This window comes from Amphibalanus amphitrite, unplaced genomic scaffold, assembly GCF_019059575.1.
Source record: "Amphibalanus amphitrite isolate SeventyFive unplaced genomic scaffold, NRLGWU_Aamphi_draft 000550F_arrow, whole genome shotgun sequence".
Lineage (NCBI taxonomy): Eukaryota > Metazoa > Arthropoda > Thecostraca > Balanomorpha > Balanidae > Amphibalanus > Amphibalanus amphitrite.
Genome location: NW_024882044.1, coordinates 9275 through 36156, shown reverse-complemented (window position 1 = coordinate 36156; position 26882 = coordinate 9275). Strand labels below are relative to the sequence as shown.

General features: G+C 54.4%; 1 protein-coding gene across 1 annotated transcript; it reads left to right on the top strand.

Annotated features, from left to right (window-relative positions):
* Window positions 1-1030: 1030 nt before the first annotated feature.
* Window positions 1031-25238, top strand: LOC122393711 (paired box protein Pax-1-like). Its single transcript, XM_043389957.1, has 2 exons — window positions 1031-1227; window positions 23191-25238. Exons 1-2 carry the CDS (start codon window positions 1146-1148, stop codon window positions 24039-24041), a joined length of 933 nt encoding a protein of 310 aa, XP_043245892.1. The 5' UTR covers window positions 1031-1145; the 3' UTR covers window positions 24042-25238.
* Window positions 25239-26882: the final 1644 nt, after the last annotated feature.

Below are 26882 nucleotides of genomic sequence, written 5' to 3'. Positions count from 1 at the left end.
GCTGCTGAGAAGCGGATGTAGGTACATACTTTATATACATATTACGCAGAAATGTTACGGCGCCGTTCAGTTACCACTGAAAGGCACCCCTGGCATTCTTGCAATGTTCCACCTATGGGCGTCGGCCCCTGACCGCCTCTGACTGGGCCTCGGCCTCTGACTGGACTGAAGTCCCGTCTGACCGGGTACCATGGTATTTTAATGGAAGTGGACTTCGTGCGTCCGCGTAGCAGCGTCCCTGCCTCTCATCTGCGGCCCCGTTTGACCGAGGCCGTGTGACATTGATCGTGTCACAGTCAGATCGAGTAGTTGAGGTGGCCTCCAGACGTGTCAGCTCGGCCCGCTGTGCTGTCTGTCTGTCTTTCTGTCTGTCTGGCAGATCTGTCTGGCTAGCTGGCTGAATTCTCCAGGCGCGCCACCTGCCGCACGCACGCCACATTACGCACCAAACGGCCTCGCGCTGCTGAGGTGGCGGCCCATCGGAGCGGGTCGCCGCCCGTCTGACGCCTGACGCACGTGCCGTGTCACCGTCGACGGGCGCGAGGCATTCGGCGGCGCACTTTAGCTACCGGAAAAGATCGTATCATTGTAGTTACCATGAAATGTAACTGTCACCCTGATTTAGAGTCATAGTGGCGAAGAATGTCTGTGTCTTTGGCCTGTGTGTCTATATCGGGAGGTTTTATTGTGGCATTCGTTCTTCGGCAGCAGTAACGACAGTCTGTGAGGGTGGGCCGGGTTAAATTTGCCGTCACCCCCTCCCCATTTGTGCTGCTCCGTTAACCCGTTCCAGTGCTAATAGCGCCGGCGGCGACTTCTGACGCATTTCAATCGGGCAAACAGCGATCGCTGCCGCCCACCCGGCCACCCCATAACTCTGACCAATCATCCGCGGCGGCAGAACAAACATGGCGGCCGGCCGGCCAATCAGCGCGCCGCCCGCGGCCGCCGCCGACGCTGATTGGCGTGTCGGCTCGCTGCGTCTGATCGCGCGCCGGCGCCTCGGCCGGCCCGGCCAATTTGGCCGCCGGGTCCGTCGGCGTGACTGTGTCAGACGTGACGCGACCGTGCGCGCCGGCCGTGACGGTGCGAGCGCGGCGAGAGCGACGCCACGGAGTGACGAGCGTGACACGCAGCCGCAGGGCATGACCCCGTTCAAGGACAAGGCGCCCGGAGAGCTGGTGACCAACTTTGGCTTCAGCGGCGAGTCGGCCATCTCCGGCATGGGTGAGTGATGGCCGGCAAAGTCGGCACGACCGTCCTGCCAACAACTGTCCCCAGTCCAGTGTATTGAGAGCAATTTGAATTGTGGACCGTACAAGGGTTTGTAGGTTGCTACTTGAAGCTGATCGCATAATTGTCCTGCATGAAAAGACAAAAAAGGAAATAAATGCTAATGAACATGACTTCTATAAAAAAAAAAAATCATCTTCAGCTTTGCGCTTAACACAGTGTGCATTGAACTTTCCAGCCCCTGCAGTCACACGGCTATTGATCTACTAAAACCACCAAATTTTTAAGTTTTCAATCGAAATCACCCCTTGTAAATCAAACCAAACAAAAGATGTAAAAGAATGATTTTCAATATTCTGCTTCCTCACCCATGAAATGTTTGTGTGGCGTTAGAAGATTCCACATAAATCACATTTATACGATACGTATATGAAAGAATTGTTATTTGATTTCGGTGACGATGACCACAGCTTGAGTCCCCAATATTTGCGACTCGTCCTTTTTCATCATAAGTTTTGGAAAGGCAGCAGAACAGCTTCATGCCGGGACAATGAAAGATGATTTATTGCAGGCATTGGTTTTCATAAATATTTAGTAGCTCTATTCTGACTGCACTGGATCAGATCAGAGAGTAAAATATCAGTAGGTATCCCTATTTACTCTTCATTTGTGTTTCAGTTTTTTATGATGATCAGTAGGCAAGAAAACAGAGATAAACTGACAAACCAATATTGATTTTGACAGTATTTTTTTTTTTTTGTCGTCTGACGACTGACCGATATTTTACACGATCTTAGATTATTTAACAATGTACTCAATGGTCATTACACACTGTTAAAAATAGCTGTAAAAGTTTAGAACGTATTCTATTATGCTAAATTCAAATCGCATAACTTGAAAATGCGTGATGTCATAACAGCTGTACAAATGGCTATGCAGAGACTTTTTTCACCTCACCATAATGTAGACGTAGTCAAAGAACCTTTTTTCAAACGGACGCTAAATTGTGTCCGAAATCAGTGGAATTCTACTGCAGCCGTCTCCCCTGCATCACATCAAGGGCTACATTTCTACTTATAAGCGCAACAGAGTGCCTAGTTTTACCGGGCCCATATACAAGCATTGTGGAGGCTCGTAAGCCGAAAAGCAAGATGCTGAGTTTTATCGCACTATGCCTCTATCCTTGATATTTGCCGTGCCCTGTCCTGGACGCTTGAGTATGCAAAAGACTGTGACGCTCGGTGGCAGCTGCTGTCGAGCTATTACCAGTGCGTGCAGGATATATTTCAACTGCCCCTCAGCAGGCAGCAGCTAGTATTTCACCCCGGTAACCTCCATTGTCGCGCCCTGCCGGATAGTGGATGGCCGAAATTTATCGTGAACCAGTTGTGTGGCAGTGGAGAGCCATCTGACACCGCCCTGGGTGGTCGCGAAACTGGTGCGGACACTAATTACTGTCTCTCTCTGATCAGTGTACAGATGCAGGCCATTAGTTGTTAGACTGAAAAACATTGCAGCTCGGCTTTCTCTAATTGTCGCTTACGCATAATCCGGTTGCATGGATGGCGTCGGTTTTCCACTCAAAATAATCGATTGAAGGAAATGTACGATTCAACCCATCGCCCGACTTACAATGTCCCAGGGAGTGTAATTTATGACTGCGGAGGATGAAATTTCGATGTCGCTAATGCTAGCCTATGACCCCCATGACGAGGCAGACACATCCCTGTCGTCCACGTGAATATTCTGGCAATGTCATGTCCGTAAATACCGGTACAGTGATGTTGCGCGGAGCTGCGACTGCCATACCATCTCGTTCAACCCAATGCCAGCCGCCAATGCTGTTGTCTCCGCGCGTCCCGGCTTCTCCGATGTTTTTCTCATAGTCTAGGCCGTTCCTGTGCGTAGGTTTACTCGCCTTATTTACTTCAAAGTTTCTTACCAACCAACCAGCCGGTAAAGCCGTTCTCATACTGCTCCATTTTTAGTCAGCAAAGATCCAATGCCGTCCAAGCTAAGCCCTATCGTAGATCGAGTGCGGTGTGCGCTCTATTTTATTGTAGCGCATCGTACGCCCAAATTATATATCGTTCTGCCCCATCGAATAACCAGTGCGTCCCACATAACCCTAATGACGCGTCTGTGAGTTGTGATAATTGTTCATCCACAGAGATGGTAATCACTCCCTGCTCGTTTGGGTAACAACAATTTCCCCGATGGTATATCAGTTAAGTAGTTAACTGATCTATATTACCGCCTTCAGAACGCTCCTCTTATTTGTGAAGATCAGTGGTGGCTTGTGACCAGGAAAAGACGGCATGGTTGTCGAAGGGGAGCAGCAAGATCACTCAAAGGGGTGCGGTAGGGTCACCAGATTTGGCCGACGTTGTCGGAAGGGCCAGGCGCCAGCTGACGACGGTAGGAACACCCGACCGATTAGGCCGGCGGGGTCAGCAGGGGGAGCAGCAGGGTCACCAGATCAGAGCGGCGTGGGTCATCACAGGAGGGCGATGGGGTCGGCAGGGGAGAGCGCCAGGGGTCGGCTGTTTACGGCGGCTCGTCAGCAGCGTCTCCGCACCGTGGGAGCGGTCAGTGGGCCGCCGCCACCTGCGGTCATCGGTCAGTGGCGACTGACGGTCGCCGACCGATCCTCAGTCATCTCTGACCCTTCCCCTGGCCGCGGAACACCGCGCCCCACTGCTCGCCGCCGCTCCCCACCGGCTGTCCCCACAGCTCCCCGCGTGTCCCCGCCGCCTGTCCCCACTTTGCTCTGGTGTAACGAGCGGCAGAGAGGGGCGGCGTGCACGGGGTGTCCGGTGACCCCCTGTTGTCCCCTTTCCTCGGACCTCCTCAGGTCACAGCGGGCGGTAATCGGACCGTCGAACTGCCGGCCGGACCCGGGCTCCGGAGGACGACGCACGGTCCATAACACCAGTGGCGGATCCAGGGGGGGGGGGGGCAAAATGGGCATTTGCCCCCCCCCCCAAACGGCATAATTTTAACATTACGCCTATGGACGATGCATGGAAAGAATCGATAAATTGTTATGGTTTGCCCCCCCCCCCAAACCTCTGAGCTGGATCCGCCTCTGCATAACACTGGGAAATGGGGATGCGGAGCAGTGACGGCACTCCAAGGAGACATTTTTCTTTCTTTCTCGTGTTTCTTTTCACGAGAATGTCAACTTCAAATGTCAATGCTGCCTTTAAAAGTTATCTGTTTTCAGAGCGCATCAGAAAGTAAGGATGATCTTTTACATCGATAGGTGTGTCTTTTTAAAAATGTTTCCCGTGGCATTTAAGCAGCAGTCGGAAATATTTCCGCATAACTCTAACCTGTTGGGATAGCTACAGCTGGCATGGTTGCATGCCTACTTTTGTGCCACTGTTTTTCGAAAGTATGCTACGTCACAGCTTGAAATCTTTATTGCCTCAGCTGTTATGACAGACCCATCCAGACCCTGAAATTCAACCTCCCGCGTTCTCCCGCCCTCCCTCCAACGCGTTTCGTTTTAGTAGCAGTGTTACGACACAAAATGTCAAATTAGTATCCAGTCCACGGTAGCATGTGCGGGTCAGGCCTCGCGCACGTGGAGTATCCGGTTTCCATAACCCACTCTGTTCTGGCGTCATAACCGCCGCACAAAAAACAGCCGCCGTCATGAGGGCCCCACTAACTGGCAGTGGCGGCTCCACTGATCTTCAGAGACGGCGCCGGACCGGTCTGCTGGGCTAGCACTCTCGCTCTCTCCTTTTCTCCATCTTTGCTGTTCTGCCGTCATGTCCCGTGCCGCTCGCGCCTTCTGTCGACCACCACCATTTCGCCCGTCTCCGCCGCGCGCCGCCCCACTCTGAACCCGCGACAAGAGCGCACTAATTCGTCGGCACCCAAACACAGTGGCCTGCAAACAGTGCCCTGTTGACGGACGATGCCGGCGGGCGGCCGGCCGGTTCGACCTCACAAACACTGCCGACGTCGGCAGCAGGGCGTCCAGCGGCGCCGGGGGCCCTCCAGCGGCGGCGGGCGGCGGTCCTCTGAGGGCTGGAGGACCCCACGCGCGGCGGCGCCCCTTGGAAACTGTCGGTCAACAGGTCGGCGTGCTGGACAACTTCCGGTGCTCGGTGGGGCGCCGACAGAGAGGGAGAGAGGAAAGCTAGGGACACGGGGTGGTCCGGGGGCCCTGAGATGATCTGTGGACTTGAGATGGTCCGAAGAGGTCCGTGATGATCAGGAAATATGTAATGATCTATGCATTGCTGGTCATAATTGTTCCTGACAATCAGATGACCTTACGCCACGGTTGTCCTTCGTGCTTCGTTGAATGCCGTGAACAGGTGAACGGCTCAGAGCTGTTCGCTTCTATAAGCCTCCGTCAGTCAGAGCTGCTCTCCTCAGTCAGTTTCTGTTTCCGTAAACGTAGGGCGCCCTCGGCAGCGCCACTCCCACCCGTAACACTGACTCCTTCGAGAGGCGCCGTCCGCGGGAGGGAGCGACTGCGCGCTCCGACGCATTCCTGGAATACCCGCGGATGAAATTCTACTCTGTGCCGGTACCCCTGGGCATTGTTTAGCCGAAATGGGGCCAGACTGGTGCGGGCACGCATCATTACTGCCAACACAGGCTGAGTGCACACTCGGTCCGGCTCGAGTGGCTGACAAGCACGGAAAAATGGGAGCTACGCGCTGAAAAAAATGAACAACAGAGACTTGCCCTACTCTAAACATAAGGGAAATGGTATAACTGTAGTTTTAAATAAACGAATAATGGCTCACGATGGATCATTCCTCGTGCCTACACAACATATAAATCATACGTCATAAGCTGATGATTATAACAATTTGCATCATCATTCATTGTATCATTCTATCATTGATCATTCATTCGTCCTTGATCATTGATCATATCATTGATCATTTTATCAATTTTGACCCCGTGATATGCTCATTCCCAGCTCTCCCTCATCACATCATCCTCTTCCTGTAGCACTCCCACATCGCTGCTGTTCATGGGCTCTCCTCGTTAATTGGCTTGCAGCACTCACAGCCCTCCCATTCCACCCATCCCACAATTCTCCCTCATCCCTTCCTCCCGCAGCTCTCTCACATCTCCCTCGGCTGGCTATGTCTCTCCGGAGAAAATCATAGCCCGTCCATCCGCCGGAGCCGACCCGTCTCCCTGTTGACTTTTCGGGCGGCAGGGTGTCGGTGCTCGATGATGACAATATTTTCGCCGGCAGCGAGTCGCCGCTCGCTGTTTGTTCAGGGCCGCTGTTTGAGCAGGGCCGACATAGCTTGGATGCCGCCGTCGCTGGCTCGCTGGAGTATGCATGTGTGTTGTGGTGGTACTCCAGGGAGAAGTCTATCGCTGGCTAGAGCCATGGTGAACGGTGTCAGGGAGTGAGTGATTTCTTGATGTAACGGACTTCGATTAGTGCGTATCGCAACCCGAGGCAGGTAACGGCTATCAACTAGTCCATGCCTACCAATTAGGCATGTTTTCCAACGTCCACGTCTGACGACGTCAATGTCATTGATTTTTTTTTACTGACCTCAAAGCAGTCCCCATCGGAGTGCTGTGGACACTCTCCTCTAACGGCCGGCGCAGTGGATCGGTTTTCGTCCTTGTTTTGGTTCGCCGTGCTGCCGAGTGGCCGCAGCCTGTGAAGAATGCAAGCCGCCGAACAGACGGGGAGGTAACCTGATCGTGGTCATTATTCCCTTCACTGGCCACTCGACTCTCCGCCGGGTCTAAGGGGAGGGAGACGAAGGGGACGCGGGTGTGGGAGCCAGAGTTAACCCGCGCCCCGTAGGGGGGGGGGGGCCGAAACGGCCCCTCCCTGTCCTTTTCGGTCGATATCTCCTAAACGGCTGGAGATATCGCCACCAAACTTTCAGGACCCCTCCGGGCATCAATTTTACACATTGTGACCAAAAAGTTTTCCAAAGGCTATGATAGGTTGGCCACAAATGACGTCAGAGTGACGTCATGTTCTGTCATTTTCGACCGAAAAAAGACCTTCGCGAGAAGACCTGTCAGGACTACAGCTTTGAAGATACAGAAAAATGATCAAGACATAAAAGGTGTAGAATTGACAGGGCTACAAAATTGCTATCTCCAATTTTTGAAATTTTTGAGTTTTGACCCCCAAAAATCAAAAAAGCATTTTTTTGGATATATTCGCCAAAAAATCCAAAAAGTTTTTTGAGTTTCGAAAAAAACCGGAATATATGTGGTAGTGCCTACCGTCTTCTATCTACATACCAAATTTCAGATCGATACCTCGTTTTTTGGCCAAGTTATAGCGAAAAAACTGTTCAAAAATGATGACGTCAAATTTTCAAACTCAATTTTTGGCAATTCTAGAACTCGTAGAGCAAAACGAAGACTACCATTAGACTCCCCGTGACGAGCTGCATCGAATAGATACCCATTTTATGCAAAAATATCAACTTTGAAATTTGACCTAATTTGACCTGACCTTGACCTGACCTTCACAAAAACGTGACCTAGGCTGGCCCCAAAGGCTGCCTAACCCACATAATCGCATTTGTCATGTAAAATGGACCATAAAACATGTATCACACGACACATTCATATTGTGACCCCCGGTGACCTGACCTCGCTGTGACCTGACCTGGTATCAGTGACCTCAGATAGCAAAGTATGTGTTTGACGAGCAATGTACCATCGATGGTTTTCAATAAATTACCAATTTACTCGCTTTCACAGCACATTTCTTGAATTGCCTGTGAACGGTGAAAATCTGACCTTTGACCTGACCTGTGACGTCATCGGTTTGACCTAGGTCAATGAAATTTGGTCGCAAGGTAGTTCCCGGGTGGGGCTATCGAACGCCGTTTGAATTTTGAAAATCGGCCGGTAACTTTCCGAGATCTTAGGGGGGGCCGAAACGGCCCCCCCCCCCTACGGGTGGTAGGGTCCGCCGGTAGCCCTACGGGGCGCGGGTTAACAACAGACCCGGCCACCGGAAACCGTCCGAGAGGAGACAAACTTGGGGTGAAGAGCAGGAAGTGGAGCGAGAGGTGTGAAAATGAGGGAAATACCGAAAAGAATGTGCCGTGTTTGTGAGCGTGAAAGTAGGGAGGGAATAGTGAGAAAGGGTGACTTGAACTTCATTGATCAGTCTTTGATCTGACCCCCAACTGCTGATTGGTCTTGGTCTGACTGGACTGGACTGGACTGGACTTGCCCAACTGGATTGGTCCGACTGTGTGGTAAGGAGAGCAGGTTCCAGGCTGGATGTAACCCATATCCAAGAGGGTCTCCAGTCGAGGGCGATGGTCGGGCCGGTAAGAACCGTAGCATAAAGGAGCGGAGGCGGGAGGCGGTGCCGTGTATACCGTATAGCTCCTCCGTTCGAGGGTGGTAGTCGGGCCAGTAACATAGACCGTAGAGTCCCGGCCGGTGGAAAGCGGTGCCGGTGCCGACAGGCTATTATTTTAGATTGTAGAGTGTGTTTAAACTTTTAGAGTCATCGTCCAGCAAGAGGCGGTGCCTTCAGGCCGGTATTGTTGAGCGTATTCGTAGAGCCCCCGGCCGACGGGAGCCGGTGCCAGTGCCGACGGGCCACTATTTTAGACTGCAGAGTGAATGTGGAGCCCCGTCCAGCGAGAGGCGGTGCTTTCAGGTCAGCATTGTAGAGCGTAGGTCCCAGCCGGCGGGAGGCGGTGCCCGTCGCCGTCGGACCACTATTGTAGACTGTAAAGTGTAGAGCCCCTGTGCCGGCGGGAGGCGGTGCCCGGTGTCGTGGTCCTTACAGTAGAGTGTAGTCTGTAGACTGTAGAGCCCCCGGCCGGCGGGAGGCGGTGCCCGTCCCGCCGTCGTACCGTCCACATGTGGCCGCCGTCTGGCGACTGGAGCCGCGGCGCGGCGCCCTGCACGGCACCAGGCCGCCGGCCGCGCTGCGGTGTCGGCGCGGTTATTACTTGTGGATCGGCCGGTCGGCCCGTCTGAAGTTGACACCAGCCGTCTGCTGAGAAAGCCATTACGAGCGGCCGCGGCGGGAGACGCCGGCGGAGAGCGGGCGGCGCGGAGGGGGACCGCGCCGCCCGCCGGCCCCACCGGGGCACTCTGGGCCGATATAGTGCCAGCGCAAACTGGTCAACTGGGCTGACACAGTTCCGGAGCACACTGCAATTCTCGACCGATTCATCCAATCTTATACCGTTTTATTGGTTCGATACAGTATCACTTGCCCATTGAAGTATGCAGCATAAGTGGAGGCAGCGAAGGATCGTCCCATATAGCAGAGCAGTTAGTTAATTTGGCACCTCTTCTGAGACACTTCAGGTAGCCCACGGACCAGCGGTCTCCCGGATCCGTCAGCATCAAGCGTGATGTGCCATCGATCCGCCATGGTTCACCAATCGGTTCTCCCTCCACCATATTCTGTCGCGTCGGGACAAAGAGTGGCGAGTGGCGCGCTATCGTCACAGTAGGCCGACCGTGTCTTCGGGCCAGCTTCCCGGCGACGCGCCTGTTATTTCGCTCCGGTTAAATTATGGTCTGTTTATCAGGCGTTCATCTGGCCGAGCCCATCCACTTGTCTGGCCGCCGCTGGCGTTATAGTAAATTTCTGACAAGTGGGAGCCTTTGATCTGCCAGCTAAGCGAGGCCAAAAAATGGCCCTGTCACGCGGGGCCTCGCGTGATCATCCATAAACCAAATTGTAGCTTGAGAACCTGATGTCACTGAACTGCATCATAGGTATGTAGAGCTGTGCATAGCAGAAACTGGAGAAATTGAAAAATAACTTGCAACAAACCGTCGTAATCATCAGCTTATGACAGGCACGATCCGCGAAATTCATCATCCTAGTCCCGAGACGTATTGGTACATTTATTTGAAACATAAACCTCGGGCGACACTTTAATTCTAAACGCCTCGATGCCTTTGCAAGCATGCCTGACATATATTGTCACATCATCTATCTGGGCGAGCTGGCTGGCGGTGGTCGCGGTCCGACCAGCCGCGGCTCGGGCGGGTGACAGGACGCCTGGCAGGCCCGCTCCTCCGCCGGGCCGGGCGTTGAGACACAGACGACGGAGAGAAAAGTGTCCTCAGTTGTCTGAACCTGACACAGACTGCAGAGGGAGGAGTGGGATCGTTTGTCTGAACCAGAAGACGCGTCTTCAGTTGTATGAGCCCGACATAGACAGCTTAGGGAGGACTGCCCTAAGTTGTCTGATACAAAAGTTCAGCTGCCTCCCTTATACTCTACCAGAATACTGGTCAGCTTAGTTCAGGCAGCGCAAGCCAACCGGCCGCCTTTTTGGGGTCAGGTGCCGATCCATACTCGTAGATCAGATGCTGTGGGCTGGGCTGCCGTCTTTCTCGGGCCAGGACTGTCGCCGTCTCTCGTAGTCTAAGCGCCACAGGCAGGATTGCTGTCTGTCCCGGGTCAGGTGGTACAGTTGAGATTGTGGCCGCTCGCAGTCCAGGGGTCACCGACTGTCTGTCTGTCTCGGGTCAGGCGACACAGACGAGGTTGTCGACTGTCGTCTATCTCGGACGGGTCAGACGTCACATGCCGGGTGGCCGGCTGTCTGGCGCACCCGTCGGACCCCGCCCGTGATTTACCCGACCGCTCGACACTGCGACATCCGTGGGACCGAACTGAGCCCGACTGTGGCCGACTGTGGCCAGCTGTGGCCGCCACTGGCAGGTGACAAATGCCCCCGGCGAAACCGATGACGTCAGAGGGCCGGAGGGAGCGGCGCGGGATGGACAGAAAAATCAGACGCCTTGCCTGACCTAATAATTATATAGCCAGCTGAAGCGAGGATCAAATACCTACCATAATTAGAATATTCATCAGATAAATGCTTCTCAAGCCCTACGACCTACGTGCTACACCTACTTTTTCAACATCGGCTGTTTTGTAGGCATACAACTTTTTTTTAAATAATAGATACGGTCTAGTGAATATTTGTAGTGTTCTCTGGTTTATTCGTGCCCAGCGGTAGCGCTGTTGGTTGGTAGCAGCTGCTTCGGCGGCTCGCTGGTCCGCAGTCGGCCGTCTGACATACTCGACCCCTCTCCGCCGTTTGGCAGCGCCGCGCCGACTAAAAACCCTGATACGGCGCGGCGGCGACGATCGGCGGCGCGCCGGTGACGTGGAGCGGCGCGGCGGCGCGCTGACATGGCCGCCGCTTCTCGGCCGAGCTGTGCGTGCTAATTACCCGTGCTCTGAATCACCGAATCGTCGCCGCTATCGCCGGCTGACACTAATTGGATCAGCCCGGCCGGCCGGCGCGCCGCGTCCGCCAGCATCGCGCCGTGTTTCGCCGCGCCGCGCCGGAATGTGGCGCCGGCGGCGGACGCGGCGCGCGCGCCGTAAATCGCCGCGCCGGCGCGTGTCTCGCGCCTCATTGTGCTCCGGCCGACTGAATTAGCCGCTCGGACTGAGCTGGTGGGGAGGTGAGAGGTGCCGCGCGGCACGTGCCCTGGCGCCCCGGGCCCCGCACCCCGGTCCCCAGCCCTCAGCCCCCGGAGCACCGCCACTCAGAACAGCGGACCAACCGCCCGCTCGGCTGTCAAAATATTTTCACAGCCGGCTTTCGGGTTGTAGCTTTAACAAATAGGGCCGGATTAGGACGAAGAGCTGGCAAACAACTGGAGCTCGCTGATCTGTAAATATTGCTAGCCAGGACAAAAAGATGACTGCTAGAGAACAGAGAGGGAGGCGGGAGCGTTGAAGATTTTCGGTGATCGCCTTGCCGGGTTAGCTTGGCATGGGATAGTGAGTGTCTGGACGACGTCTGTCGTCTGGTGCCCGACTAGCCATGGTAATGTGTGATTGCAATTAGCCGCTGACATTTGGTGCTCACCAAACCATGGCAACATTTGACAGCAGTTAGTCGCACGCAATTGGTGCTCGCCTAGCCATGGTAAAATGTGGCGAGATGCGTGCCACTGCCTACCGCTTCAGGCTGAGTCAGGAGCACATATGCGTAACTGGTAGGTAACACCACCGACCACGGTTTATGTCCTTGGTGAATATGAGTTAACGATCATGATTCCTACTTCCTAGTAAGATGAATGTGATGATAAAGCATATGTTTGCATTCGCTGTATTTTCTGTTACTGACAATTATTTTCAAATTCAGTTGCAGTGCATATTTCGCCAGACATAGCCCATATGTTGGAAGCACGGAATGTCCTTTTTCCGTGGTGTGTCATATAAAGGCATCTATCTACCTTTATATCCGTCCATGGGCCGGGCGCGCGGATAAATCAGGGAAATTTTCGCCGGTTATGGACATCATTCAGTTCAAGTCCCTCCCCTTCCTCTCGGCTGCCCTGGGAGGGGGAGAGGTAGGCGGGAACCTCTCAGACCAGAGTAGGAACCCCTCGCGGCAGAAAAACTGCTGAACGCCGGGCCATCTGTCAGCATAATGATGCTGTTCCGGCGAGACGCCGGCATCACAGGCGCCGCCCCGTGACGTCATCAGAGGCAATCTCCGCCGCACGACGCCGTCACGGGGAAATTTGACAGCTTTTGGTAACTTTGCTGATTATCTTTTACACTTTTGTTGGTATGGACCCTAGACGTATTTCTATCAATGACAGTTGCGGAATAATTATTCGTATGCTAATTGATAGCATATTTACCTATCGTTCGTTACTATTCACGAGCTCTAGATCACGTTCATTGATGAGGCGGGAGCTCAAAAGTAAACACCATTTTCTCCTATTCTTGATTCTGACCTCCCGTGAGTGACCATCTTCGGTCGATGATATTGTCGCAACGGCGTCTCGGTCCTCTCCCGTGCTACCGGTGCCCGAACCAGAGCAGCGGTGACCCGGAGCCCTGCGGCGGCCCAGTCAGCCGGTCGGTCCGCCGCGCCGTCTCGGCCGGTATGTCCGATAGACGGGCCCGTTTGGCCCCGGCCACCTCGGCAGCCGCTCGTATTTCTGACCCGGCGACCGGGGCGCGGCCGGCACGCCGGGCACGGCGGCGGAGCGGCGTGCTGGCGGCTGCGGCCGGCTTCAGGCGCGCTCAGCCGCGCCGTCCGCGTGCCACTCGAGCGGACACCGCCAGCTCCGCCGACACGGGACTATCAGCTGGGCTTGATTAGATGGGCGGTGGATGAGCTCCGATGGCATGTAGCTATCAGCTGAGGTCCCGGATTCGCTTACTGTTGACGATCGTCACTTTGCATAAAGTTTAGAGTCGTGCCTACTTGTTTAGAGCAACTTACGAATTTGTATATTCATGGCAACTTTATTGAGATACCACCCATGACTTGGCATCAGCTCTCGGCTGTCTCTCCATGCGGAATTCCTGACACCCACCCCAGGTGAGCTCCTGTCCTTCCGTGTCCATTTAGACGGCACGCGAGGTCCGCGGACACGCGTGGGTAGTCTGTGAGGGCGCCCAACAAAAACCGAGGGGCGTCCGGCAATGAAATGCCCAGAGGCACGCCGAGTGCTGGTAATTGGCGTCTGCTCGGCTCTGGGGAGTGAGGAATTGGTGGGCTACTCTCAGTGTCTCGACTGCGGCAGAACCAAATCGCAGAAATCTTCTGACCACGTCTGACTGCGGGTCAGCAAACCATTTCGAAGTTGGCTACTGAAAAGCATCTGCTGCAACCACACCTCCCTTTCATCTGACCACGAACAGCTTTCTATATATAGTTTTATTCACCTGGCGGTCGATGTGCACAGTTAACTTTACAGTTTGTGAACGAAGTTACATGATAATTCAATCAAATTTCAAGTATCTAAGCATTAATGTGCCACTGCCTCCAAATATGCTACTGGCGTAATCCCCGCGTCTGTTGTCAAGTGATTACCGACCAGTGATCGGTGAGTGGTGTCAGGGGTGGGGGTCACAGACGGGTGTCCGTTCCCGGAACACCCACGGTGGTGGTGTGTGATCCGACAGCACCCTCGGCGGCACCCGGCCGCGCAGAGCGCCCACGCCGCCGACACCACACATGTTTTCCTATCTCTCTGTGCCGATTTGCCGCCGTCAGTCAAACTGTCGGCGTCGACGGCCCGGTCGGCGAGGGGAGGGGAGGGGCTGTCACTCCGGAGTCGGAGGGAGCGCCGCTCTCCAGCCGCGCCGAGCACCTATCAGTGATGTTAGGATTGTCCGGACATCACGAGCTCGCGCTGACGCCAGTAAGCAATTGCACCCATGTTGTTGCGCAAGACATGTTTATATTCAGCATTTTTATATTACTCTTTTACCATCCCATGCCAACATTGCAGCATTGAAATAATTGGAATGCTCGTATAAGCGTCAATTCACCTTCTTTACCCCATTGGAGAAGCTGCAAATCGAAATAACAACTACATAAGTTGAGGTTTGGAACCATTGGCGGATCCATAAGGGTGAGTTGGAAACTGCGGGATGGTTCACTACACCCCTCTAAAAATGTTTCCAGTAAAAATCAAACATATGTTGTTTTCATTTTTGCTGCTGTGCACTATACCAATTTCAAATTTGTTCTTATAACAGCTAAGTTTTCTTTATAAGCCAGCCCAGAGAGAACGACAAGCCTGAAGACAAGCAATTTCGAACGATGTAGGTAGCATGAAAAATGTCCCCATTGTCCCTCTCTTCCTAACTCTCCCGGTTCCACCAGTGTTTCGGGTGCGGGGCGAGTCATTCTGTCAGCGCGGTACTGGTGGTGCAGCGGCGCGGCGCTTATCGCGTCGTATCAGCCGCCGCCTGCCGATCGCCGGGTAGGCTGTGCCGCAATACCTGCCTGTGATGCGGGTTGCCTACCCACTGCGGCGCACACTCGCCAGGTGGACGGCGCCGGCCAGCCTGCCGACTGAGACTGAGCGACGGCCTTTTACAGCGAGGATATGCATACTGCAGCGGAAAGAGGCGTGATGTGAATTGGCATTTTGCTTGTGACTACCGCGGAGTTATTACGTGATATGTTAGCTCTCCTAAAAGTAAGAAATCACCGAGCAAATGGAGAAATTTGTGGGCGAGCGTGGAAAGAGCTACTTTGCAATTATGGATTACTACGTGTGAACTGTGAAGTTCATGCTCGTATGAATAGTTAATGAGGATTTAAACATAATAAGATCTCCTTGAAATTTTTATTTCGAGCAATACTCCCGAGTGTCGTAATGACAGCGAGAATGTCACTTCTTGTGGCCATTTGACGGCATCTGAGACGAGAGAGTGGGAGCAATATGATGTTCCCTTCTGTTGACTGCCTAATTATTACCCTGAAAAAGTGACCCAGAGCTGCATGGCTGGATCCGGGACGTCCATTCATCATGAGGGAACATGGGTAACCCATTTCAGACGAGTGAATCAGTCTTTTTAGTGGGTAGAGGCACTGAGCGTTGATGAATCGTCGGATGGTGAAACAAGCCGCGCCTGAAATGGTTTCAGTCTCATTGTTGATATGGTGGTATTGGCTCTGCTTAGCTTGGGTAGTGGGTAAAAGGGGGCTAGGTTTTTAGTAGAGACAGCGTTCTTAGGTGTCGTCTTCAATGTGTCTGCTTATCATGCGTCACTGCGCAGCCTTTTGTGATTGGAAAATAACGCTGCTTACGGATAACAGTTTGACCGGAATATTCATAAATTCATAAATTTACTGGAGGCAGTTACTTTTGCCTGTTATTGTCCAACTTGACTAAATTATGTCAATGATTGAATCAACCCTAGGTGTGGACTGACTGTAGAACATTGCATCGCGTGATTTCCGAGTAACTGACATGTGACAGCCAAGACTCCAGCCTGAAGACAATGAGATGCTCTCAATTTGTATACCAAAAATAAGAAAACCTATTACGCATTCAACGCAGTGAGACGATGGCTCTACATCTGTGGCCAGGAACTTGAAATCCTCAAATGGATATGATGCAGATGATTTTACGCATATGATAAGTCACCATACATATGTAGCCCAAAAACACAACAGGATCAAGTGACTTTTCATGTGAAACACGATTGGAAATCAAACACGGATCTTGTTTATAAGAACATTCAAACTGGCCTGGACCATTTGAAGTCATTGCGGCTCCGTTCTAATATGACACCGTCTGCACTAACGCCACTGGATCAAATCACCGTGATCGACTGTGTATCGCTGCCATTTTATCACACGGGACATGATATGGTGATGATTCGGCCATAAAACACTCAGAGACGGACACCGGGCTGGCCGCTGAGCTGGCTGTTCGAGCGAAACCAGTCACCCGCTACCTCTCAGCGACCACCGCCGCCCCACCGCCGCCACCACCGGCGGGGCCGCACCGCCGCCGGGGCCTCAGAGCTCGCCATGGCCGCGCGGGGAGAGTTGCGTCACCGCTGGCGGCTGCGCGTCGTCACCGATCACCGACCAATCACAACAGAGCTCGGGCGCCGCCGCCGCCGCCCGAGCCAATCACTGGCCTGAACGGCAGACAACGCACAAAGGCAGCCGCGGCGACGGCGGCGGGGGCGGCGGCGGCGCTTTGGTTGAGGCGGAGGTGGGGTCGGCGAAATGCACGCTCGAAGAACGTGGCGATTCGAGAACGCTTTAGCCCAAAGCTCCATCCATATCACGTAACTTTCTGGGTAACATTCATTGGTGACAGTTATTCCTTGCAAATAAAGTAAAAAATATACAATGTTTCATGTTGGAACTTTTATGTGCTCATCCATCAAGCGGGCCGTTCTAAATCTGTTTCCTTGTGGAACAACACAGTCACGGAGCTTGCCGCAAAACAATGTAACCAGCCTGATAAATCCCGGGGCCGGGTCGCGCGCCGACCGCAGCCGTTGTTCCCGGCTCGCGGGGCCACTGGCTGCGGTGACGGCCGGCAACCATCCGTCACGACAGCACACTGAGCTGTCACGGCGCCGGTCAGGTCGGCCGTCACGTCTGTCACGCGGCCAGCCGGCTCGTGTCAGCCGGGCCGTTACGCCGTGGCGCCGCTGGCAGCCGCCGCCCCGATAATGGCTGACTCTGACGGATCGTCCCCGGCGGCCCCCCGGTCCCCCCACCCCCGCCTCCTACCACCCCCACCCACCCCCAGCGGCGTCAGACCCCTATATCATCCCCCTCAGAGCCCCTCCCGGCTCCCATCCCCCCATCCACCTCCAGTGGCGATAGGCCCCAGTTCCTAATCTCCCTCCAAACCACACCACTTCAGTGGTGGCAGACACCGGTTTCTACGCAAAACTCCCTTATTTATCAAAGTATCCCTGCCAGTTCAGTCAGAAAAATTGCAAAGCCAGCAATGCGCGCATTTCATCAGCATTTCGCTCACTTGTTTCCCGCCACTACATCACATACCGTTTGCATCACTCGCCGTGAGTAGACACCCGCTCTCACTAAGGAATGTGCCGGTCCGCACGGTCGACGCGGCGTCCCACATTTCCCTCTGCAGTGCCGATTCGGTTCGGTTTGACATGCCGTCCCTGCCGGCGTGTTCTCGAGCTGCCACTATCTCGCGGGTTCCGGCCAGGGCGCGTCTCACGGCCTCTTCGCTCGGTCGGCGGCGGCGGCGCCGCGGCCCGGCCGTCTGCCGCGGGCCGGCGCGGTCTCTTTGATGGCCGGCCCCTGAGGGGAGGCTGTCGGGCGGCGACCGCCGGTCCCCCGGGGACTGCCCGACGGCGGCGGCCGGGCGGCCCGGCGCGGCGACCCGGCGGCGGCGGTGGAGACTGGAGAGTGTATTTATTTATGACGGTACCGCACAACGGTCATGACGACTGGCCGACAGCCGACAGCAAAACAGACAGACGCGGCCGAGAGGCGCCGCCGGCGGCCGCGGCTGTCACGGCGACCACTGATCGTCACACTAACCAATTTTACTTACCTCTGACGACGGCAATGACCAGTGATCACTGAATTGGAGTGACCACTTGACACCACACCGTTCGTTACATTGCCAGACACACAGGACCGCTTACAAGCTGACAACTTTAAGATATGTGATCCGAAACAGTGAAGTTTTATTTGTAACAAATTATGCACACCCCCTGCGGACTACATGTTGCACAGAGATTTCAACCGGGTGCTCCATGCATCCCAAAAGCTCCAAAGTACAGGTCGCTCTCTCGGGGCCTAGCCACCACATGTTAAAGTAACGCGGAACTGGTTTCTCCCGGGCATTCAGAACATCGCAGCTGGACCGACATTCGGCCAGTGACTTCGCACCCGGAATCGTTCGCCTGCATATGCAGTATACAGCGGGTCTCTTGGGGGACTAATGTGTTACACAGGGCTAACTGTGTATATTATGAGGCTTGTCTGGGTTGAGTAACCTCAAGGCATCCATGCTTGTAGTTGATTGGTTTCACACATTTGCTGAGCCTCCCATCACCCGACGTTTGTTATGTCTGTTATTTTTGCGCATTATGTTATAAGAAGGCTATCAGCAATCAGCATCATGGCAGCCTTTCACCAACTATCAAGGCTTTCCGACTGTCGACTGACACAGTGACACACAAGCGCTACTCTGGAGGGACCACCTTCTCCGTCAAGCTTAGCGTCTTCTCGAGCGTCTTTTTTTTTCTCGAATGGATTCGCTAACCCCTATGAAAGATTTACCCTGATATCTCCGTTACAACACTCCAGCTGGGCCGCCTACTACGGCACTCCGACCTCCTGAGCCGCTGGCCGGTCGGCAGCTCGGGCGCTGTCCGTCCGCCGCCCGTTTACGCCCACGTGCCGCCGTGTCCGAGTGAACAGTACACAAACGCTGAGGGCCCGCGGCCGCTGGCATTCGGTGCCGGTGTCAAGGGGACGCCGCCAGTCGATCGACACATTCCTGCCGAATACCGGCCGCCTGTTTACTCTGACCACAGCCGGCACGGTGTCCGACAGGCGGGCTGTCCGAGTCTCAAACACACGGACACACAACGGACACATCAACACAGCGGACACAGCTGACACTCGGTCACGGACACTCGGGACATCAGACAACGGACCAGTGCAGAACAGAGCATTATCAGAGACAGCTGTTTTATTCACTTACTTGCTTGGCTTCAAACAAAGGTGCGTTGTTCGATGGCGACTTCTTTTAAACAATCGCAGTGGAATAAAACCGCCGCCTTCGATGTTTCTGATGAAAAACGCATGAATACGTGACCTCCTCGCTCGCCGAGCATGTTGGCTGTTTCTCGGCTGTGCGTCGCGATCTTTGAAGTCATGCTTGTGATGAAAGCGTCGGCTTTTCATCAAAGCCTCTATATTTGGTTAAGCGGGCTTAACATTAACCAGACCCAGCTGCTGCAATCTGTCTGCAAGATATTACTAACAAGCCAGTCTCACCCAATTTGATGCTTGATATCTGATGACACTTTCAATCACAGATCGTGATAGCCGCGCAGTGGGCCGCACGGGAGTGCGTTTGGGCCGGTCGCTCGTGCCGACTCTTCACGGTCACATGTCAGCCTATCTGAGCCGTTCCGCCCTCGGGCGCCCACACGGAGCGTGCATGTGAACATTGACACGGCTGAGAACGTTCAGATCGTACCGCTCTATGGGGGGTTGTTGCGGATAAGGCAAGCTCATTCACACGGACCATACGCACGAGCACATGCTAGGTGCTGACAAGGTTACCGAGGCCTGCCATAAGTAACAATAATAATAATCTTATTGAGGAAGATCTGAAAGGTAATTTGAGGAACGCACCAAAACAGGGCTCCAGCAGCAATGGGTTGTAGCAGTGAATCTCTGGGAGCGTGATATCGGACTAACTGCAGCAGTGGAGTTTTAACGGCAGAAGTTTCTGAGTGGTCTACAAGTATGCTGGCAGAAGTGGGTCCCTACAGAGGGAATCTGGGTCTCCACGAGCAGTAGGGGTCTCCCCGTGGCATCTGTGGGTCTCTGGCAGCAGCAGAAGCAGGTCCCTAGCAGCGGTAGTATGTCGGCGGCGCCGTGCCGGTGCCGTCGCCCACTATCGCGTCCATCACGGGGTGCGCTGCAATATTTACCACCGGCGTCAGGCCCGGACAGGACGCAGAGCGAGCGCACGATGAATGGTACGGCGTGCCGCCTTTGTGGTCACCGCCGCCCCCGCCCCCGCCCCCGCCACCGCCCCCCGCCCCCGCCCCCGCCGCCGCCGACCGCAGCACGCGCACAGACACAGCGAACCGCTAAGATACTTAGCGGGCGCAGTCACTGGTGTTTGATGTGCTGGCGTGTGTGATGTTTGACGAGATTTGCACGTATCTTCAGCATCAGTAATCGGGAATGAAAAATTTGTGAGACATCTCAGTCTGACCTGATTTGTTCTGATTTACGCAGTTGAACTATTTTTCCCGACCGGCAGTTTATTCCGTCGGTGCCGATATTGCAGCATATATATTGTTTGGATGGGTTTGGCTGGGCAGACACTAGACAGACTGTAGGTACTAAGTTGACTCAATGCACGGTCACCATTACGAGTAACAGCACCGTCGCCTCCCGTCTCCCAAAGATACTGCTTTGGCGCCCGCCGTCTGCCCGCGACCAGCGCTGGCGCCTGGCGGTCCGGCGGTATACACCCAGCCCGGCAGTGCAGCCCCCGCAGTGCAGGCTGGCGCCCGCGACCCGGCAGTGCAGCTCGATCTCTGTGCAGGCAGCGGCAGCGGTTGTGCGCCACCGCTGCTATAAACAACGGAGAGTTGCCGGACCGTGTCTCCGCGGGGTAAACAGCGCCCAGAGACGGCGGCTCCGGCCCCAGACAGACGCGGCAGTGGCCGGCACCGGCGCGTCGCGTCACCCGATATCAGGGCACACGTCACCGCTCACCACACGTATAGGGTATCTATGAGCGGGAGGCGGGTATTAGTCATTGAACGGGGCACTTAGCTGGACTGGTCATTGAGCAGTTCATTGAGGTGGACTGGTCATTGAGCTCTCCCGTTCAAGACAGCTGATGTCAAGAGACAACTGAAAAGCGGCCTTAGATCTGTCAATGACGATTAGTCAGTGGTAGCATACATCTGCTTAGCATGAAAGGTTATTGCTGCGGTGTGCAGAAGAAGGCATGGCAATGCTCGGGCTTTGCGTCAAAACAGTTGCAATTCGACTTTTGTGCGATGAAATATCGATATCACTCCATGCCTGCATTGATGTAACGCTCTCGATAAAATGGCACTGCTATCTTTATCGTCTCATGTAAATTTTACGATTATTTGTTACGCTCAACAGAAGTTATTCTAAAAGCCGAAGCATCAAGATAATATTCAAAAGGTTTGTTTCGTGTGCTACGCATGCAAAATGGCTTTGACTTTCATTACTTCTCAGTGCTTTACTGAAAGCACTGCTATGGTGCTCTGCGCTACATCAGTACCTTCCAGTGCAATTTCTCCAGCTAACAAATAAAGTGGTAACAATTACTCGGTTACGACTCCGGGTTTGTCCAGCAGCGGTGTCTGAGTCAGCCTACTACACCGTTACGTATTTGCCGGGCTGGAGAAGTCCAAATAAACACCGGCCCGTACACATATGCACGTGCCATGCATGGGCAACAGACTGTGCTGCTTCCGCCCGGCGGCGCAGTCTGTTCTTGAAACAGGCCGTGGTGCGGCACATCAGTCGACCCGCCCCCGAAGGGTTTTGCAATAGGACTGCTGAGTCAGGCAGGACGGTATGAAACAATGAAAACGCATATTCCTGGGTGAGGTCGGGATTGGTCCTTCTATTGAGTTACGTCAAGTACAAGGGGATGACGACTTACCAGTGCCATTCAATGCATCCACTAGTGAGTTGTCTTCCCCTGGTGCTGGTCTTTGCTAAGCCTGCTCCCGCTGCTGTGTTGGCCCCTATCCACCCCTCGGTGCGCTGTACCCGCCAGTGACCCTCCGCTCCGGTGAGGGTCCGGCCGGCCTCTGCACGGTCATAACCGGCGCGTTTCCAAGTGCCACTCGGCCGGATATGACCTCCGGATATGGCCCTGGCCGAGCGCCGTGGTCGTGGCTGGGCACGGGGTATCGCGGCGTCTGGCAGGGGCGGTCGCAGTCGTTCAAAGCGGTCAGCGCCTGCCCACAGTGGCCACAGGCTAAGACAACCCATGGCGTCTACATTTGGTCTCAAGTGGTCATAGAGCGACCACTTCACAGTGGTCACATCGTGCCGCCACAGTAGCCACGGATCGTCCTAAGCGGCAGCAGACAGTTCACAACCCGTTCACAGACCATCATCAGCGGTGAAAGACCATTCACAGCGGTCACAGTCTGCCCAGGGAAGTTGTAGAGTGTAGAACAATAGGTGATACGTGCCTTGAAGCACACCCCTTCCTTGGACGACCGCCTCCAGCGCGGCGGGCGCCGGCCGGTCGGACACCTCTTGTCATCGTCTGCAACGAACCAGAGTGGCGGAGATGGGCGGTCCGACTGTAGAAACTTCCCGCCCGAACCGACCTGTCGACCTGTCAGCACCCGCTGTGAGACAGTGACGCGGCCTGCACGGTCGGTGCCGGCCGATGGACAGATGGACAGACGGACGGACGGATGGACGGACGGACGGGCAGACGGTCAGCGGGTGGCGTCTACTTCACAGGAGCGTGCCGCTCGACCGCCCTGTTACTTCTTTCACATATCGAACAGCATAGCTGTCGCTGCTGATGTGTATTTGAGTTGCAGTGCTTAGAGAAAACAAGATGCTCAATACATGCGATTTTTCTGTGACCTTGAGGCGTAATGCTCAATTCTATAGACGGCCGTCAACTTATTTCACCGCACTACCGTTGTGTTTACTTATGTTCTCATACATATCCTAAATTCTCTCATCAGCAAGATCGGTATCCTTGCCTGGGACTGACATGGAAGTTAACAGACATGTGTTGCCTGAATAAATAACCATGCATTAATCTGCGCAGCCGTGTACTGGATTTCTACGATGTAGCTCTTTGTAATTCAAACACAGGAAATCCCAGAATGAGTGCGCACATTATTGTCCCGTTTCTGGTACATCGTGTCCCCTCTGCCTTCCGCCAGGCTTCTAATGCCAGACCCGCTGACGTTTCGTTCTCTCTTTGTTCCAGACCCGAACATCCAGCAGTACGGCGAGGTGAACCAGCTGGGCGGCATGTTCGTCAACGGCCGGCCGCTGCCGAATCACATCCGCCTGCGGATCATCGAGCTGGCCCAGCTCGGCATCCGTCCGTGCGACATCTCCCGCCAGCTACGCGTCAGCCACGGCTGCGTCTCAAAGATCCTGGCGCGCTACAACGAGACGGGCAGCATCCTGCCAGGAGCCATCGGTGGCAGCAAGCCGCGCGTCACCACCCCCAAGGTGACGGCCTACATCAAAGAGCTGAAGCAGAAGGACCCGGGGATGTTTGCGTGGGAGATTCGCGATCACCTCCTTCAAGACGGCATCTGTGACAAGTTCAACCTGCCCTCCGTCTCATCCATCTCTCGTATCCTCCGGAACAAGATCGGCACACTGCAGCACCTGCAGGGCGCTACGCACTACGACCTGAAGCCGCACCAGTCACCTGTATATCCCTCCGTCGCGGCCATGTACCCGCACTACCCGTACCAGGCGCACGCTGCCGCAGCCGCCGCCGCCGCTGCACCAGCACCGGTCTCTCCGATGCCGCCCAAGAGCGGCTCTGGGTCGCCAGGCATGCCGTCGCGCACGCCCTGGCCCAGCGCTCACTCGGTGTCCGACCTGCTGGGTCACTGGGGTCAGATGCGCGGCCACGGTGGACCGCCGGCCACATCGCACGACGCGCAGAACTACAACTACTTCATGTACCTTCAGTCGTGCAACGCGCCGACGGCCGCGTCGGGAGCGTTCAGCGGCGCGCTCGGCGGCGGCTCGGCGTTCGGTGGAGGTCTGATGATGGGAGGACCGGGCCAGCACACCCAGCAGACCTCCTCACTATAGCGGGCCGACCTCCGAGGGGCGCCGGCCGCTCCCGTCGGCCGACCGCGCCGCGGCGCCGCCGCAGCGCGCGATCGGCGCCTTAGTGCAGTGATTGATGTGTAAATACCGGCAGAACATGGCGGGGCGGCGCGAGCCTGGCTGCACACAGCCCTGCCACTCACCGGGCGCGGCGCGGCTGTGGGCCCAGCTGGGTTGATACCCGTCTGCAGAGCCCACGAACTCCTCTCGGGCAGATCCCGGTGGCTCGTCTCCACCGTGTCTGACCGTGACAGCGCGGCTGATCGGCTCGGCACGGCCGCGCAGATCGGGAATACCGGCTAACCGAGCGTGGAATGGGCTGCCGCTCGCGCCGATAGTGCCGCTCGCCGCTCGGCCCGCTATCTGACAGATAGCGACGCTGAGAGGCCCCGCGTGCCGACGAGACCGGGACGAGTCTCCCCCGATGGACGATGTCATTGAGAGGAGTGTATGTCGAGACCGACGGCTGAGTCGCAGTGCTCACCCGACCCCTGTAAGTTATTTGGGTTTATTGCCGAACACTGCATTGTGATGTACAGCGAGTGAAATAGTAGATAGCAAAGTGATATAAATATCACATCTTGCCACTTAGAGAAAGATGATGCATCCACAATTACATTCGTGGAGATAACTTACCAAAAGCAGTGTCTGCTCAAGAAAATACTTGTTAACGAAAAATATATTAAATTTGTAGTGTTCAGCGTTTAATTGCATGTGCTTAGTAATTGTGCAGCCTATTATGACTTCCGAGATGCTGTGTTTAAAAATCAGATGGCCAAGAGTCGGCAAACGAGACAGTGCCCACCATTGCCGCTCAGAGGGAATAGGAGAGGTGTGAGAGGGGATATCGATAAAGATATGCTGTTACTGTTCGAAGACTGTAGGTATTTTGCGTCGGCGGATAGCCCTAGGCAAGACGAATCTCAAGTGCCGCTTGTACAAAGATCGGCATGTATACGCGGCCGTTGTTTTGCTGTGAATAGTGGTGCGCTGCATGTGTGCGTTGGAGGTCTGTTGGGACTGGTTCTGTGTGGTGTGTCGCTTCACCAGGCCGGTGTGTGGCCTAGGTGATCGGGTGATAGGTGATGAACCAGTGTGCTGGTGTGTCACCTGCTTTTGCTGCTGTCAATGCTGCTGCTGCTGCTGCTGTTGAATACATTGCATAGATATGTAGGCGAACCAGTGAGTTTGAAGAGCGAGACTGAAAGGGGAGGGCAGCAAGAGTGAGGAGATACGAGCCTTGTGTCACTCAGCTACCGATGTACGTGTTCTTTTTTTCCATGGTTGGATCTAACTGTACAGTCACACTTCGGTGCAAACACTAAAAACAGAAACCTACATTTATAAACCTTTGATTTATGAAGGGACAGCTCTGTCACGACTACGACCGTTCCCAGAGCTGGGCAAGTAAGGGTGAGCCGACTCGAGCTAGACCTGACCAAAATCGATGCACAAGAAAAGAGTTTGAATTAGTCAGTTTTTGGTAACGACAGAGCCATATCATCCACTGCCAGCGCAATGCTTAGATTGCTTCCAAAGCCCGTATAGTATGGTACGTAGGGGGGGGGGGGTCCGTTGGAACGGATCCCCTTGCCGTTTCGCCCCTGATCGAGCTAGAGCTTCGCGGAAAAAAACGAACGTGTTGCCCGTGACGGGAGGAAGCCGATGATATCCAATTTTAAGGTCCCAGGTCATCGGTTGACCTTGCAGGTCATGTCAATGACCCAAAAGTCGGGAAAATCGGGACCTGTTAGAACGTCGTAAAGTCTGGCTGCTATGGGATTTTTCGGGGTGCTGATCACGAATATCATAAAAGTTTTGATCACAGATGATGTCTTCATGCATTTAGTCCAGGTCGGGTCAGGCCAGGTAAGGTCAAACAGTAGGGGTCCTGCCGGGTATTCCTAGTAGGTGTCAACCGCCTCCGACAGCTTCGTAACATGCTACGAAGGCACCAAAACTACTTCGTAAATGTTCATATGGTTGCTTAATCCGAATTCAGCTAAAAAAACTGGCCTAGAAACATGTAAAACTCGAAAAAGTGAACCGAGGTCATCAAAGGTCAATGACCTGACCTGACCTTCAGGTGACCTTGACACCCACCCTAATGCATGGGGGCAACATCATATCACATGTTTGAACGCTTGAAACCACGAAAAGACTGCAAACGCGCGGCTAATGCGAGCCGACATACGCCGAATCGCGATTCCGGCCAAACATGGTCTCAAAAAGTAGGTCATAGGTCAAAGGTCATTTGGGTCAGGGCCATGAAATTTGCAGGGTAGGTGTAAAATTGATAAACGCGAGGGCACTGAAAGTTTCATCGCGATCGGCAGCTTTTTACGCGAGTTATTCGCGAAATACTATGGGGGGGGGTCCGTTCGACCCCCCCCCCTATACGGGCGAGGGTTAATCCGCGCCGCAACGGTTCTTAGCGCCAACCGCACCGGCCCGGAAGTGTCTTAACACCCCCGTCTAACTCGGCTCCTGGGCCACGCAGCCACACGCGGTAAGCGGCATTCGTAAAAGCGTAAAAAAAAAAATAATGACGGAAATACTTCAGTCATTTTTCAGGTCAGGTCAAAGTTCAGGTCACCAGAGGTCATAGAAGGTTAAATTTGGTCTATTTCCCTATTTTTCGAAAACCCAATGCCTAAGTGGGGAACCAATAGATTTCCATCGCCGCAGAAAAGCGCATTCGATAACCCGCGCCTCGTGGGGGGGGGGGGGCGAAACGGCCTCCCCTGTCCTTTTCCGTCGATATCTCCTAAACGGCTGGAGATATCGCCACCAAACTTTCAGGACCCCTCCAGACATCAATTT